General features: G+C 40.7%; 1 protein-coding gene across 1 annotated transcript; it reads right to left on the bottom strand.

The window, feature by feature from the left end:
- Positions 1-6063: 6063 nt before the first annotated feature.
- On the bottom strand, positions 6064-7089 carry LOC125221099. The gene is made up of 2 exons (XM_048123227.1): positions 6719-7089; positions 6064-6091 (listed from the first exon to the last, which is right to left on the bottom strand). Exons 1-2 carry the CDS (start codon positions 7087-7089, stop codon positions 6064-6066), a joined length of 399 nt encoding a protein of 132 aa, XP_047979184.1.
- Between the last annotated feature and the right edge of the window lie 7963 nt (positions 7090-15052).

The following is a 15052-nucleotide window of genomic DNA, read 5'->3' as shown; positions in this document are numbered from 1 at the left end:
AAGTGGACAGTTACTAAAAGGGAAAATTTAGACAACAAGGTATATCTGATGGCTGGGGGCTTTCTGACAGGTCTGGATAGTACATCTGAAAAGTAGGGAACAAAAGCAAAAGTAACTTAAAAGTAAAAGTGGTCCAAATAAAGTTGATTTTGACGTTTTCTTCTTCACCAAGTATTGACAAGAATCATGTAAGCTCAAACACCATAACTAAACTTCAGATTCATAAACTCAAACTCAAGATCCATCGATTAAAATGCTTAAACTTAAATTAAACGGTAAACTGCAACTTTTACTTCTACTGACTGACATGCAAGGTGGTAATCACGGCGCAGAAAAGAAACTCATGCACGAAAACTTGACTAAACTAGCTACAACTTCGAATCAACAACTCCCAATAAGAAAGCACTTAGAAATTAAAAGCAATAACTAAATCTAACTTTCCTAGGCAGAATGAAGCAAACTCGAACCAAAGTGACATGCGAAATAGAAACTTCATAATGCAAATGTTGGAAAATAACAAAGTACTTCAAAAGAGCAACAACGATGAGTGTTTGCAAATAACTTAAATGATGAAAACAAGTAAACTTTAAACTAAGAAAGCGATTAAGATTGTTTGTGCCACTCCGGGCGATGATACTACTACACTGCTACGATAACTGGCTGGAACGACGGACTGATGACTTCTCCGGCAAACTCTGGACGTCAAGTGACCATGGCTGTGGCGAGGAACGAGAGGTGGATAATGCTGAAGGATGGATCTTCTAGAGAGAATTCTACTAAGTGTAATTTTCGAACTCCGAACTGAGAGCTCCGAACCGAACTCCTTCTCTCTCTCCAAGTGGCTTCTTTTATAGGGAGGCTTGCCCTTGCTTTTAGGGTAGACTTCTCCCGCACTTTGACCTTTTTGCCCTTGTCAATGATCATCCCAGCTATCCTCCTTCTCCATCTCGAGCCTTTTCTCTGGCATGCATCCTGGTCAGTATCGCACCCTTCTGGCGCCCTTTTCACTTGCGTCACCCGAATCGTCTCCTACTGACTTGGATCCTTCAATCCTGCACACTTAAGCAACTGTTTTGCAGATAATACATGCATTTCACGACATACTGACCAGTAACCAAGGCTTAGAATACGACTTATCAAACTGCTCACACTTACCACATGCTTGTCCTCAAGCGTGAAGACAAACAAAAAGAAATAAGTCGAATTCGAGCCTGGTTACTCCCCCTGACCGACTCTACCTAACTAGACTCAAGACTCTGACGCAAAAGAAAAGAAAACAAAATAACGACACAAACACATAACACATATAGTTAACTTAAACACATAGAACAGGCTATATTTTCAACCACCCTTCCCCTCGAGATCAGGTGCAATCCGGCCTTAGGCAGCCTTGAACTTCCGCCGCCCCCCTTTTCTTCCCCAGTCAGTATATCTGCTTGTCAGGATCACCCAATCCTAGGCCAAACACTGGGTTCACTCAGTCACTCATTCCTCACAGGGGATGTTAGGACTGTTTTCTCTCAATGCTAAACCACAGATGTTTCGGACTCAGATCTCACATGCAGCTCCCGAAGGTCTTTAAGGCTTGTAATGGGGCTAGTGGCTTGTAATGTTTGGGGTAGTTGTCCCTAAGGCTCTAAGGTCCAACAATAACTACTTATTTGATGAGGGAGAACTGTGTGCATTCGGGCTTCTGGCTAGGGCTTCTTCTTTGGCTGGACAATTTCTGACATTGGCTTCCAACTGGTCAGTAGCTTCTTCGTGGCTTCGCCACCCTTATTCCTTCTTCTCCTTTCTCTTTTTGTGGTCAAGTATCTGCGACCATTTTCTTCAATTTTTCTTTCTGTGGCTTCGCCACCCTTATTCCTTCTTCTATTTTTTTGGATCTGGAAACTTCAGATCGATTTTCTCCTTCTTTCTTTGTTTTTCTTTTCTTCAGCTGGTTCCTTTTGTATGTCCTCCTGGGCAGTTGCTTCCTTGCCTCATGCCTTGCACGCACACAGTTCCAGTGGCTGATGGGTTATTTCGGGGTATAAGTTAGGCTAGAAAATGGGGTTCTAAGGGTAGTTTTTTTTTTCTTTTTTATTTATTTTTTTTTTTTTATGGGGGTGTTTCCTACTGCCTTCAGGGTTTGCTACACGCGGTCACCTTGCCCTAGACATCATGTGGTAGCCTCTCTTCTTTTTTTCAGTACTTAGTGGAAAGTAGTTCCACTTTGGGGTTTCTAACTCACCTTTTAAGAGGGCTTTCGTGTCTGACCTAAGGGATGAGTTTTTCCTTCATACTTGCATCATCTATACTGACTAGGGGTTACTGGAGGGGGTGGTTTCTGTTTTCCGGCATGCCTTATCTCCCTCAATTCCCCTCACCGTCAGTTCGAGGCAGTTGAGTTTTAAGCCCATTCATAAAACATAACACATAATTCCTAGACCTAAACAAACCTAAAAAAAAACTAACATGCACTGACTCAAATAACACATATATACATGTCATACTGGCCATTTGCTCCCCCCTCTCACTTCACAAGTGTCTGCCCCAGATACGGGCTGTGAAGTGAAAATTGGGAATGGCTAGTATGACAGACACACACTTATAACAAACACATATTATATCTAAAAACTTCTCACACTTAGACTATGCAATAGGCTAAGTGGGAGAGTTTCAGATATATACCTAGATTTATAAACAAAACAGAGCAAAATATTTACAAACATGAAATATAAACATATAAACTCCTCACACTTAGACTACGCAGTAGGCTAAGTGTGAGGTAACATGCCCACGACAAAACACAAAGAAAAACATAATAACCATATGCACAAAAAGTAGCAAACCCTTTACTTCTCACACTTAGACTATTAAATAGGCTAAGTGTTATGAATGGGGTTTGCATACAATTAAAACACATAAATCTACCTATTTAAAAAAAAGTACGAAAACATAAACAAAAGAAAAAACTTAAAAAAAATAAAAAGAAAACTAACTGGTCAGTTGGGGGTGGTTCGATCAGATGTTCCTCCTGCTCCTTCTTGGGGCAGGGTTCTGTGCAGGTGGGTCCGTTGGTTCTTCTTCAGTAGGTCCGGGTTGGTTGTCATCATCCTCCTGTTGTCCATCGCCGTCTTCTTCCTCAGGTCCGGTGGGTTCTTCTTCCTGTCCTCCATGTCCGCTTGTTCCAGCTCCACTGCTTGCTTTCCCTCTTGCCAACTCCTTTAGTATGCTCTCCATTAGGGTTGTCAGCTTCGCCATCTCTGCCCGCGATTGTCTATTCTCCTCAGCCAGCTCAGTCACTGCCCTCTCCAGATTTTCTTGCCTCAGCCTCTGCGCTTGGTCGATCTGGGCAGCTTGCACCTCCTGGCCTTGTTGTGCCCTTCCTCCAGGGGCTTCTCCCATTGGGTAGAACTGGGGTACACCTTCTCTGTAGTATACCAAGTTGGTGCGGACGAAGAAGGGTATATCAAATAGGCCAGGAGCGTCGACCATGTACATTGGAGACAGGTCCTCTGCCTCTGTTATGATGATGTTGTTGCGCACGAAGGCTCCTAGTATGTGGCAGAGCGACAAGTTTCTGGCTGGGTAGGTGGCTATCAGGTGGCATTGGTAGGCTGTCCAAAACCCTAGGTGCAGTTTCCTTCCATGCTTAGCGCACCATACCAAGTACAATTCGGTCATGGACGTTCTTGCAGCGGAGTTGCTCTGCCCCAGTAGGTTATAGCCTAAGTAGAGCTGCACCAATCGTAGCATGGAATTGTTGAAGTGGGTGGATCTGGATTTTGTGGAGGCGAACTGGCCAGCATTGGGGTGGGTTAGCTCCTCCCAGGCTTCCTGGGGCTCAAATTCTATATGTCGCCTCGGTACCCCCCTCTCACGGCTTCTCCAGTCCGGACCTATAGCCTCCTCCAGGCTACACATACCCAATCGCACAGTCCACTCTATCAGACTCATCGACAGTTCTCCACCGAATATCCTAAAGGAGATTGACACCTCGTCTAGGTCCGTAGTGAGTTGGAACCTAAACGTGGTGAAGAACTCCTTCGCTAATCTCACAGATATCTCTGGGTCCCTATTCTCTAACAGCCATTCAAAACCCAATGCTTCCATACTGGCCAGGAAGGAATCACGAACAGACAACTCATCCAAAGAGGGTATATGGAGTACCTTTCCGCATTTGACTTGCTTGCTACTGTCATCCTTGTCGTCAAATGCATCTTGAAGCTTTTTGGTGTCGTAGTGCTTCATGTCCTCCATAAGCTCATCGGTGAGCGTTACCCTCCACCGCCGGTACACGATCCTCTCTACCGGAGGGTGGACTAGTTCAAGGTGGTTGTCTGGGAGCTGCTGCTCGTGATAGTCTTCTCCTTCCAGAGAGATATCACTCTCTGAGTCAGAATCCTCGCTGGAAGTGTAGTCGGTGTCGCTTGATCTCTCTTTCTCTTCCGGCTCTCTGATCACTATGCTTGCATTGGCAGTGCGCTGCTTCTTCATGACTTGTTTCTTCTTGACAGGGGCTTTCCCCTTCCTCTTCCTTTCTTGAATGTACTTGGTTTCTTCGATATCCATTGCCTCTGCTTCCTCGTCGGCTTGTGTTGAAGTGTCCTCCTGGGCGGTAGGCTCGGCCACCATGCGGGCACTAGTATCACTTCTTGCTGCCTCCTCCCGACCTACTGACTCTGATGCGAGGTCCAGACCCTCAGCCACCTTGTCAGTATTCTCCTCCTGGTCAGTCGGCGTTGCTGATACTGTCCCTGTTGCCATTTGGGTGTCCTCCTGGCTAGCATTCGAGGGCTCCTCCCCAGGTTTTGTAGGAGTAGTCTTCTCGTCATCACTCGAAACCTCCACTGCATCTGCTGCGGTGTTTGCTCCTGCCTTGTTGGACGTCCACTTTCCTAAACATCTCTGTGACACTCTTTGGGGTTTCTGCCTTTCTGCCTTGGGGTCGTTTTTCAACACTAGCCTCCTCTTTACTGGTTTGGGTTTAGTTACCACTGAGGCTTCCTCTTGATGTGTTTCTGGCTCTTGTCTCTCCTCTTCAAGTTGTTCGGCCCTTTTCGGTTGTTCGTCTGTCTTCTCCTCTACTGATTGGTGGGCTACCCCTTCCGACCTTTCCGCTTCCTTTGTTGCTTCCCCCTTCCCTACTGCCTGGGATGCGAGGTCCAGTACCTCAGCCACCCCTTCAGGGTTTACCACGATTCGATCCCCTTTGCCCAAAACCGTTTGGAATTCTTCATCCGTCATTATCCCTTGCTTCCTGGCCGTCTCGTTCAGATCTATCTCCTCCTCCGCTACATCGATTTTTGCGTCAGTGGCCCTAATCTCCTCTGCTTCACCTTTCTCGCTCTCGCTTGCTCTCCCTCCACTCTCCTTGTCTTCTGTTTCTCCCCAGTTGGGATCTTGATAGGCGGAAAGAGGGCTGACGTCCAGCGGCTCTGTTTGTTGGTGTATGGGAGAAGGGTGGGAGGGTTCTGATTGTGCAGCAATTGTTGAGGAAATATTTTCGGACGTTGGAATTGAGGTTTTTGGGGTGGTGGTGGGTGGGTTTTCTGTGGTTGCAGTTGGGGTAGGGTTTGATGTCGCCGGCATTCCTCCGGTTAGGCTAAATCCGGCTAGGGTTGTTGCCCAGTCTCTGTTGGGGTCTTGTTGCCTTAGAAACGCCGCCAGTGCGTCTAAAGGAACCATCGCCGGAATTTGTGTCGTCGGCGGTGGTTGTGATCGTTGTGGGCTTGGCGGCCGCGACTCGGCTGCTGGCTGGAGTTCTGACGAGGCTTCGCCGGTGGTAGATGCCGGGTTGTTGGTTGCCTTTCTCTTTGCCATGACTGTACCGGTGGTGGTTTGCGGTGGTTTCTGTAGTGGGTGGTAGTTTTTCGGAGTGGGGGTGGTGGTTGTGAGAGAGAGAGTGCAGGTAAGGGTTTGTAAAGTGAAGGGGAGTAGGCGGTGGGGTGTTTTATAGAGTGGTGGGTAGTTGAGGGTTTTGACCGGTTGTAGGCGGTCGCTCGGTTGAGACGCTTCGTGTGGGAGGCGGTTGTGCTTGCTGGCAGCCGATTGGACGTTGCTTGTCACGTCCTTGCCTCACGCGCCTCCCAGCCTCTGCACTCGCCTGCAAAGCTGCAACACGCCCAAAATTCAAACTTTACTCAACTCCCTCTTCTCAATTAGCTAGAAATAGAAAAAAAGTAAATAAATGGCTCTTTAATATAATTCAGAGTTTCACCCAAGTGGTATCCTCGTGGTCAGTACGAACTCCGAATTAATATTTAAGATCCGAAAAATCTTTTTGTTGTTTTTCCTTCTTAACTTAAATTAAATTACCAAATATTTACAATATTTACATCATTACTAAGGGTATTTGAAGTTTTACCCGGTCAGTAAGTACAATACTTATGCCGCTGACCAAGTGAAACTTCAAATCCCTTTCCTACTGGTCATTTAGACGCTCTTAAAGTGTAGTGGAATTTCTTCCACTACACACACCTCTTCATTTTCCCTATATATTTTCAATCTATGTCCATTAACGACAAAAGGTTCGGAGTTAGGGATACTCCCTGAAATCTCGACCGCTCCATTAGCACGTAATGCAGTGATAATGTAAGGTCCTGCCCATTTGGATTTGAGCTTCCCAGGCATTAGCTTCAGTCTTGACTGGAAGAGTAGTACTTTCTGACCAACTTGGAGATCCTTGGTTCTCAGATTTTTGTCGTGCCACATCTTTGTTTTCTCTTTATACCACATGGCTGAGTCGAACGACTCCAATCTGAGTTCTTCCAGCTCTTGTAGTTGTAGCTTCCTTTCCTCTTCACAGGCCTTAGCATCCACATTAACCTGTTGTACTGCCCAGTATGCTCGGTGTTCAATTCCCACTGGCAAGTGACACATCTTCCCAAAGACGATGCGATAGGGGGACATCCCTATAGGAGTTTTGTAGGCTGTCCGATATGCCCACAGAGCATCTTCCAACCTTGTGCTCCAATCTTTTCTGGAGGGGTTGACTGTCTTCTCTAAAATGCTCTTTATTTCCCTGTTTGAGATCTCTGCCTGCCCGTTGGCTTGAGGGTGGTAAGGACTGGATAGGCGGTGATGAACTCCGTACTTCTTCATCAATGCTTCGACTGTTCGGTTGCAGAAGTGAGTCCCTTGATCGGAGATGATTGCCCTTGGTATCCCAAATCGGCTGAATATATGACTCTTGAGGAACTTTGTGACTTCTTTAGATTCACAAGTGCTTGTGGCCTTGGCTTCTATCCATTTTGACACGTAGTCAACTGCCACTAAGATGGAAGACTTGTACAAAACAAATAAATCAGACAAGGATCTATTTGACCGATTATGCGATTAATCAATTCACATGTTTAACATATAATTGCATGCTAGAACGCAAATAATTCATGCTCATAGAAAGTAAATCCTAAACATGAATACTACGGTTTAGGTTACCGATTTGATTCTCCAAAGAATCGACGATTGCTTGCGCCTTCTCCACGAGATGATCTTCAATACTAGACCACGGATCTTCTCTCTGGTTCCCGAACTGTACTCCAATATCAGTGTGGGCTGATCTTACTAGAATACTAGGACTTAAATAAAGAAGACAGAAGAAATCCTTTTGAGAATAGGAGTGGAATTCGAAAATTCCTACAGCTGGGAGCTGAAATTTTCGAAAAATACAATAATGAAAAATTGTGTTATTTCTGTCTCCTTTATTCTCCTATTTATATTAAGTTCCTTTTGGGCCCAGACAGGGATCTATGGAAGGTTTTGGATATGGGCTCGCCCAATTAGCTTTTTACTAATTAAATTGAACCCACAATTTAATACAAGCTTATATTGGAATATTACGAGCAGCCACTACAGAAGTAATATTGAACTCTCCCCATCCAAATCCGAAATTACAAGTAATCCGGGTTTCCACTTTTATTATTTATTTCCCGCGCTTAAGATATAAATGTCCATTAATTAATTAATGTCTGCTATGGACTTAATTAATTAATATCTTATTAATTCCAAGAGTGGACTTAGCAAGAAACATTTATTTATTATTCATAGAGTAATAAAACTCCAACTGGCCAGTTTTCCGAATAATAAAACCTTGTTCGAGCTCCTCTTGAGGACATTATCAAACGAGACTCACCTCGTGCACGTTTCAACATAATAGCAATCCTAGCACCGCTAGATATTAATCACCACTACCCAATATATCAGGATTATTGGGTTGCGAAAAACCCGCACCATTTGATAAGTCAAAGTAGTGCATAATCAATACCGTATGCTCAATGCTAACATATGTAGATTAAGAAATAATATTTTATCAAGACCTAGTCTTTCAGTAGATAGCATAAAGACACGTCTTGCTGTTAGATCCGTTCAGTGCTATACCACACCAATGTCATCTTATTTCAGTAAGGCTTAGAAATATGCGGACTGACATTGCAACCTTTCACGATAGGTAGTCAAAGCCTATCTAGGTTGTGAAATTCTTCTTTTTCTTTTGCAAAGCATTGCATAGATCTGACCGTGTTACCTTAAAGTGGACGACGCCCACAACCGGTCTACTAAGCAAAAGACTTAGACTTTGTTTACTTCTTATGCATTTAAATGTTTGTAAAACATCTTATAAATGCACAAGCAAACACAATGTAATAATAATAGTGATTCTATTCGTGCGAGACTGCTCGAATAATACTGAATCGGGTTAAAAGTGGATTATAGAGTTTTACGTATACAAGCAAGATTCTATTCGAGCGAAACTTGCTCGAAACATGCTTTTCAGTATACCAAACCTAACAATCTCCCACTTATACTCAAAACATGCTTTCGAGTATACCCACTGCCAAAAACTCTCCCACTTATACACAAAGCAGGTATTGATACTAGATATATCGAACTACCATTCATTTCACTAAGTGAAAGAAAAATCTGCTTGGTTGTTCTCTGATAATATCTTTTTCACCATAATGTCTTTGCTGCGTACTTGATCTTTAATTAATTTCATCCCCATATGTGATTGCTTAGCTTAATAAACTCGTGTGTCCCTTGAGTTAGCCTTCACTAGAGTAATAAAAAATAATACTCATAGGCATACTCAAACTTACGATTAAAGCTATTAGGAAGATATTCCTAAGGTAAACACATATTCAGAGGATGACTTACTCGATCACTGATTAGTCATAAAACTAAGACAGTGTAACCCCAAGGACATTACATGAATGACTGGTAAACTAGAATATAGTTACTAGTCTTTCTCAAGCACTAGGGTATATTCATTACCTCAATCAAAATCCTTTGCCATGGTTAATATGATATATACTTGCTATGCATAAGCACAACTAATATCAAACTTAGTACACATTATAGCATACATGAGACAACTATCTCCGAAACTAGTCTCATAATTCTTGATCTCACTAAGCGTCAAACGACACTTGACTAGAGACAAGACAATTCCATCTTGAGAGGTATAAACCTTTTCATGGAATTTCTAATGCTTAAATGTTCCAAGCAATGTGTAGATATAGGATTCCTAAGAGAATCTCAACATTCTTTCTAGCAATCTTAAAAGGACTTAGATGCTAAGAATGTAATTAGTTTCTCTTAAATCATTTATCTTAAACTGGGTAGACAACCAGTTTCCTACGCTAGATGCCAATCTTAGTTGTTTGCAACTTTTGTAGATTTCATCATCGTAGAGTACCAATAATACCATATGTAATGCACTTTCAACTTCCTTGTGCTTACAGCACTGTTAAGGACACAAGTCAAATTCCAAATATTTGACAATTTTGATAAAACACATATACTCTGATTTAGATGCTTGCCTAAGACCACGAAGGTCTTTATAAGCTTCCAATCATGCGTTTCTTGCCCTTAATTACATATCCATTAGAATGTTCTAGTAGATGATTTCCTCAAGACTTCTATTTATAGAAGGCTGTCTTGACAATCATAATACATACATTCTAATTTATGTAAGTTCTAATAGACAATAGGATCGAATAAATCCTGGCACAACGATAGCGAGAAGATAATTCTCTTTGGGCATAACCCATTGTCATTGTCTAGCCATTTAAGATCCATATTTACACTTGCAAAGATACTTGCTCCCACTGACTGACACAGCCTGTAGGTAGTATTGCAAGTCTTGTAAAACATGTTGTCTATCTTAGATTGTAGTTTGGAATCTATCACCTTTTCAAGGATGAATATCCAAATTAACCAATACTACATTGTAGTTAAAGGGATTATGTTCAAGTTAATCTAAGACTGAGTCTTACGACACTCTTAGACCCATGAACTTGTTGTGTTCCAGTGGAACGCTCCCACTACGATATGGTTCTTACAATCTTAGGTACTGAAGTTGATTTTATTAGTGCAAAAGTTTCTAATGGTATGACTTCTTGGTAATGTGGAAAATCCGATATCTCTCTCTTTATTTTGAGAGTTATCACGTTGTTAGGCTTGTAGTTCATCTCTTGATCTTCATACAAGAATTATATCTTTGAAGATTACAGAACTTATAACCTTACATCATTTGGGACAAACCTTAAAACATGCCTCAGTACTCAACTCCAATTTCTTGGACACTTTTCCAACACGTGTTGGAACAACATTACACCTTGAGATGTGCTAGACTAGAGACGCTCTAGTCCACAACTCGTGTTTTGTAGAAGGTACTGATGTTGGTAGTTTCTTTAATGTTTATCCCATCAATGATAAGATTTTAATGAGTACAACTCATCACTTAATCAAACTTGTCTTAGAAAGACTTCGATTCCTTCTTACATAACTATCCCATTCATTAGATGAATGCTTGGATTCGTTAATGGAGATTAGACTCCCACTACTGATCATAACCCTTTGCTCGTCTCCTTATGGTGTAAACCATTGAGACTTGCTAGTCTTTCTATGTTGCACTTCTATAAGTATTCTGAATCTCTTGAAAAATCAAATGATTCTAACTCATAGTGCATCAAACAGACTTTCTCAACTGTCAAGCTATTTAACGAAATGTTAAAATCTTGATAGTCTAGATCAGTTCGAACAATTTCTAAGTATTTTCTTGGCCTTAAGGCTAAGAGCCATAAATACTTTATCATTCAATGATTAAGAAGTTGATGTGTTGTTGAATACTCAACCTTGTCGCACTTATATTATTTTAATACTATGATGCCTTAAGCATCAACCATAAAACAATAGTTGAGCATTAATAGCTCCCACTGCAACAAAAACCTAACTGGATCAAGATCTCTTACTTAGAAGTTGCATTGTCATGTAAGTCATTGTCCTTCTATAAAATAGGTCAATCCAACTCACAAAGCATCTTTTCTCGCTTTAAACAAACTTCGATGACAATCCAGGCTCTCCCATTTCCATATCTAGTCTTTTGTTCAAATGAACTAGGACTTAAGAAAAATGCAGCCTTTATGAATTCGCCATCTATCATGTTACTTTCCTCTAATAGTAACACAACGACTATTATTCTGAAGATTTTCTACTTTTCAGTTAAACCTTCTTATAGTCATTTCTTGTTACTTTAGGCGATGACTTGTGTCAGAAACTATTTGAGTGATCAAAAGATCCTCAAAACATTCTGTCACTCTAGGATATTCCAATCGAATCATCTTGACAGATTCTATTGATATCCATCTTTCATCGTCATTAACCAAGACTTGTCGAGCTACTTAAAGGAAAATAGCTTGACCTTATTCCTCAAAGAGCTTGTCAAGTACATGCATAATGCATTCTCGAACATTCTTCGTGGAATTATGTCGAGGAAATGGAGGACATGAATCATTGAGTATAAACTCCAAGCTTTCAGCGATGAGAATCTTATCCATTTTTGTTTCCGGTCTACATAATTTAGGCATTCGAGTTTACTTTCTTTAAGGATCGCAGACAAATATTAAATGACATAATGAAGATTTGGCAAATAAACTTATTATCACATACTCATGCTCAATACATAATCACAAATAACCACAAAACAATTATGTATCTTACAACAGCAAAATTAATAAATTGTATCCTCCTCTGGAGGTTAATACGCATTAAAATTTTGACAATTTTCCTGGTCACAACACCGACGCATCAATAGCTTCCTCCTCTGGAGGTTGACACGCCTAATGCTGCCTAAGCACGACCATCAGATTTAGCATTACAGAATTTTATTTCTACAACACACTCCCATAACAATGTTCATGTGTTGATAACAAAATCAAGCTATCTCATAAATTCTGATTGAACCCTGAAACTCGCAGTTCCTTAGGATTATTGTCCCCACTCTGCAGGTGGCAATAATATTGGGAACCACTTTCTAGTTCATTCTATTTATTATGTGAGAAGTCCGCCCTTATGAACTTACTGTTTTCGTAGGATTATTGTCCCTACTCTGTAGGTGGCGATAATATTAGAAAATCAGCTTCACAAAATTTGGCAGTCCAACCGATGGAGACCGTATACAACGCACTTGTTGTAATCATCACTTAGATATTTTTATATGGTTTTTGCATAATTATCACATAAGCAGATAAAGCAGATAATCCACTTAAAAATAGATAAACACCAAATAAACAGATAAACCCATTTAATGCATGGCATTTAAACACACATGATAATCATCGAAAATTATTTAATCTAGTCAAGGGGGAATCAATTAAATAATTAAGTTTTATCATGGATAATGTTTATCCAAATTTATTTAGGATTTATCAAGATAGAGTTAACTATCTAAATCCATTTAGGATTATTCTAGATTTTATTTCGATAAAATCAAATCCTACAATTCAAGATAACGTTGATCTAGGATTATCATTATTTAAATCGTACTAGGATATTACTAGATAGAAACACTTCCATCATAATCCTTAAGACAAATAAAATCCAATCAACCAAGATTTATACAAATCTTAATTCTATTTAGAATAGACATCCAGAATATATCAAACATTACTTAGGATTTCTTAGATAAATAAATTTATCTAAATCCAATTAATTAAGGATTTTCTTATATATCATTAACATCCTAATCTATCTAGGACATACATCCAAATGATAAGGATAACTTGGATTAATACTTATTTTGATCCATCTAAGATTTGTCTTAATAGAATTAAATCTATTCAAATCCATAGGATAAAATAAATTAATATTAATATTAATCCTAATCCATCTAGGATTTAACTTGGAGTAAATCCATATAAATCCATAGAATTAAATAATATTATATTATAGTTATTCAAATCTATCCAAGATTTATCTAGGAACAAATCCATATAAATCTATAAGATAAGAATAAAATATTATATTATCACTATCCAAATCCATCTAGAATTTATCTATGAATAAATTCATATAAACTCATAGGATAAGAATAAAATAATATTATCATTATCTAAATCCAACTAGGATTTATCAAGGGATAAATCCACATTAATCCATAGGATATAGATAAATATTAGATTCTCATTATCCAAATTTAACTAGGATTCATCTAGGATTTAAATCCCTACAAGTCCATAAAATAAGGATAAAATCTATAATTAATCCATGATTTAATACAAAATCAAATCTTATATAATATATAAAATCTACAAAAGATATATTCAAATCTTATTTCCAAATTAATCTTGAAATATTTCCAAAATTGAATCCAAAGATTAGGAAACCCTAAATCAATTTTGGAAAGCGAAGTCACTGGACGAAGCGATGCGACGTCGCGCGGGTAAACCCGCGCGAGCGTCGCGCATAGGGTAAACCCTAATCTAGCTCTCCGTCGGACTCCCACTTCACCGCAGCGTCGTCGTCGCTGCTGCGATGCCAGCTTCGCAGCGGCTGTTGTGGGGCGATCACCGTCGCTGATCACGGCTGATCGCTGCTGCAGTCGACTGCAGCTGTTGCTGACCGCCTTAGAGCACGGCCGCTGCTGCAGTGTTGGAATCGTTGCTCACCGGCGCTGCTCGCTGCTGCTGCGACATCGTCGACTCTACAGCCGCCAGCGCCGCTGCAACGTTTCACCCACTGCCATGCCGCTGCCTCTGACAGCCCGTGCGCTGCTACGTTATCAACTCCGGTACTGGGCTGCCGCTGTGGAAGCTGCTGCATCCGTCCGCTCAGCCCAAGAGAGGCGAACCGACGATCGAATTGACTCACAATTCACGAAAAAAAAATTCGTTCATGCACTTATTCAAAACCATTGGAGTCAAGATAATCATTACCACATAATAATTATGTTATGATTACTAATATTAGGAATTAGATTCCAAAAGTCACGTCTCCAACATTCATGGAACCTTGGGCTTCTTCGTTCAACAGTAAATAAAACACATAAACGAAGAACTCATGCATTCAAGCAATTCACATAACATGAAATTAATCCACATAATCAGAGCCAAAAATTGGCTCTGATACCAATTGATGGGGTTTGGTGCCCCTTGCACAGCGGAAGACTTGTACAAAACAAATAAATCAGACAAGGATCTATTTGACCGATTATGCGATTAATCAATTCACATGTTTAACATATAATTGCATGCTAGAACGCAAATAATTCATGCTCATAGAAAGTAAATCCTAAAACATGAATACTACGGTTTAAGGTTACCGATTTGATTCTCCAAAGAATCGACGATTGCTTGCGCCTTCTCCACGAGATGATCTTCAATACTAGACCACGGATCTTCTCTCTGGTTCCCGAACTGTACTCCAATATCAGTGTGGGCTGATCTTACTAGAATACTAGGACTTAAATAAAGAAGACAGAAGAAATCCTTTTGAATCAGGTTAAAAGTGGATTATAGAGTTTTACGTATACAAGCAAGATTCTATTCGAGCGAAACTTGCTCGAAACATGCTTTTCAGTATACCAAACCTAACAGGATGACCTTAGTGATGTGCTCATCAAGAACGTGAAATGCGGGCCAGGGCATGGCATTAGCATCGGCAGTTTAGGAAGGAACATGCAGGAGAAAGACGTGAAAAGGATAACTGTGGAGGGGTGCACCTTCATCAACACCGACAATGGAGTAAGAATTAAGACTTGGCCCTCTGCCCCGGCCACACTCACCATCTC

Source organism: Salvia hispanica, chromosome 4, assembly GCF_023119035.1.
Source record: "Salvia hispanica cultivar TCC Black 2014 chromosome 4, UniMelb_Shisp_WGS_1.0, whole genome shotgun sequence".
Lineage (NCBI taxonomy): Eukaryota > Viridiplantae > Streptophyta > Magnoliopsida > Lamiales > Lamiaceae > Salvia > Salvia hispanica.
Note: the sequence above shows the minus strand (reverse complement) of the source record. Positions and strands in the feature narration are given on the sequence as shown.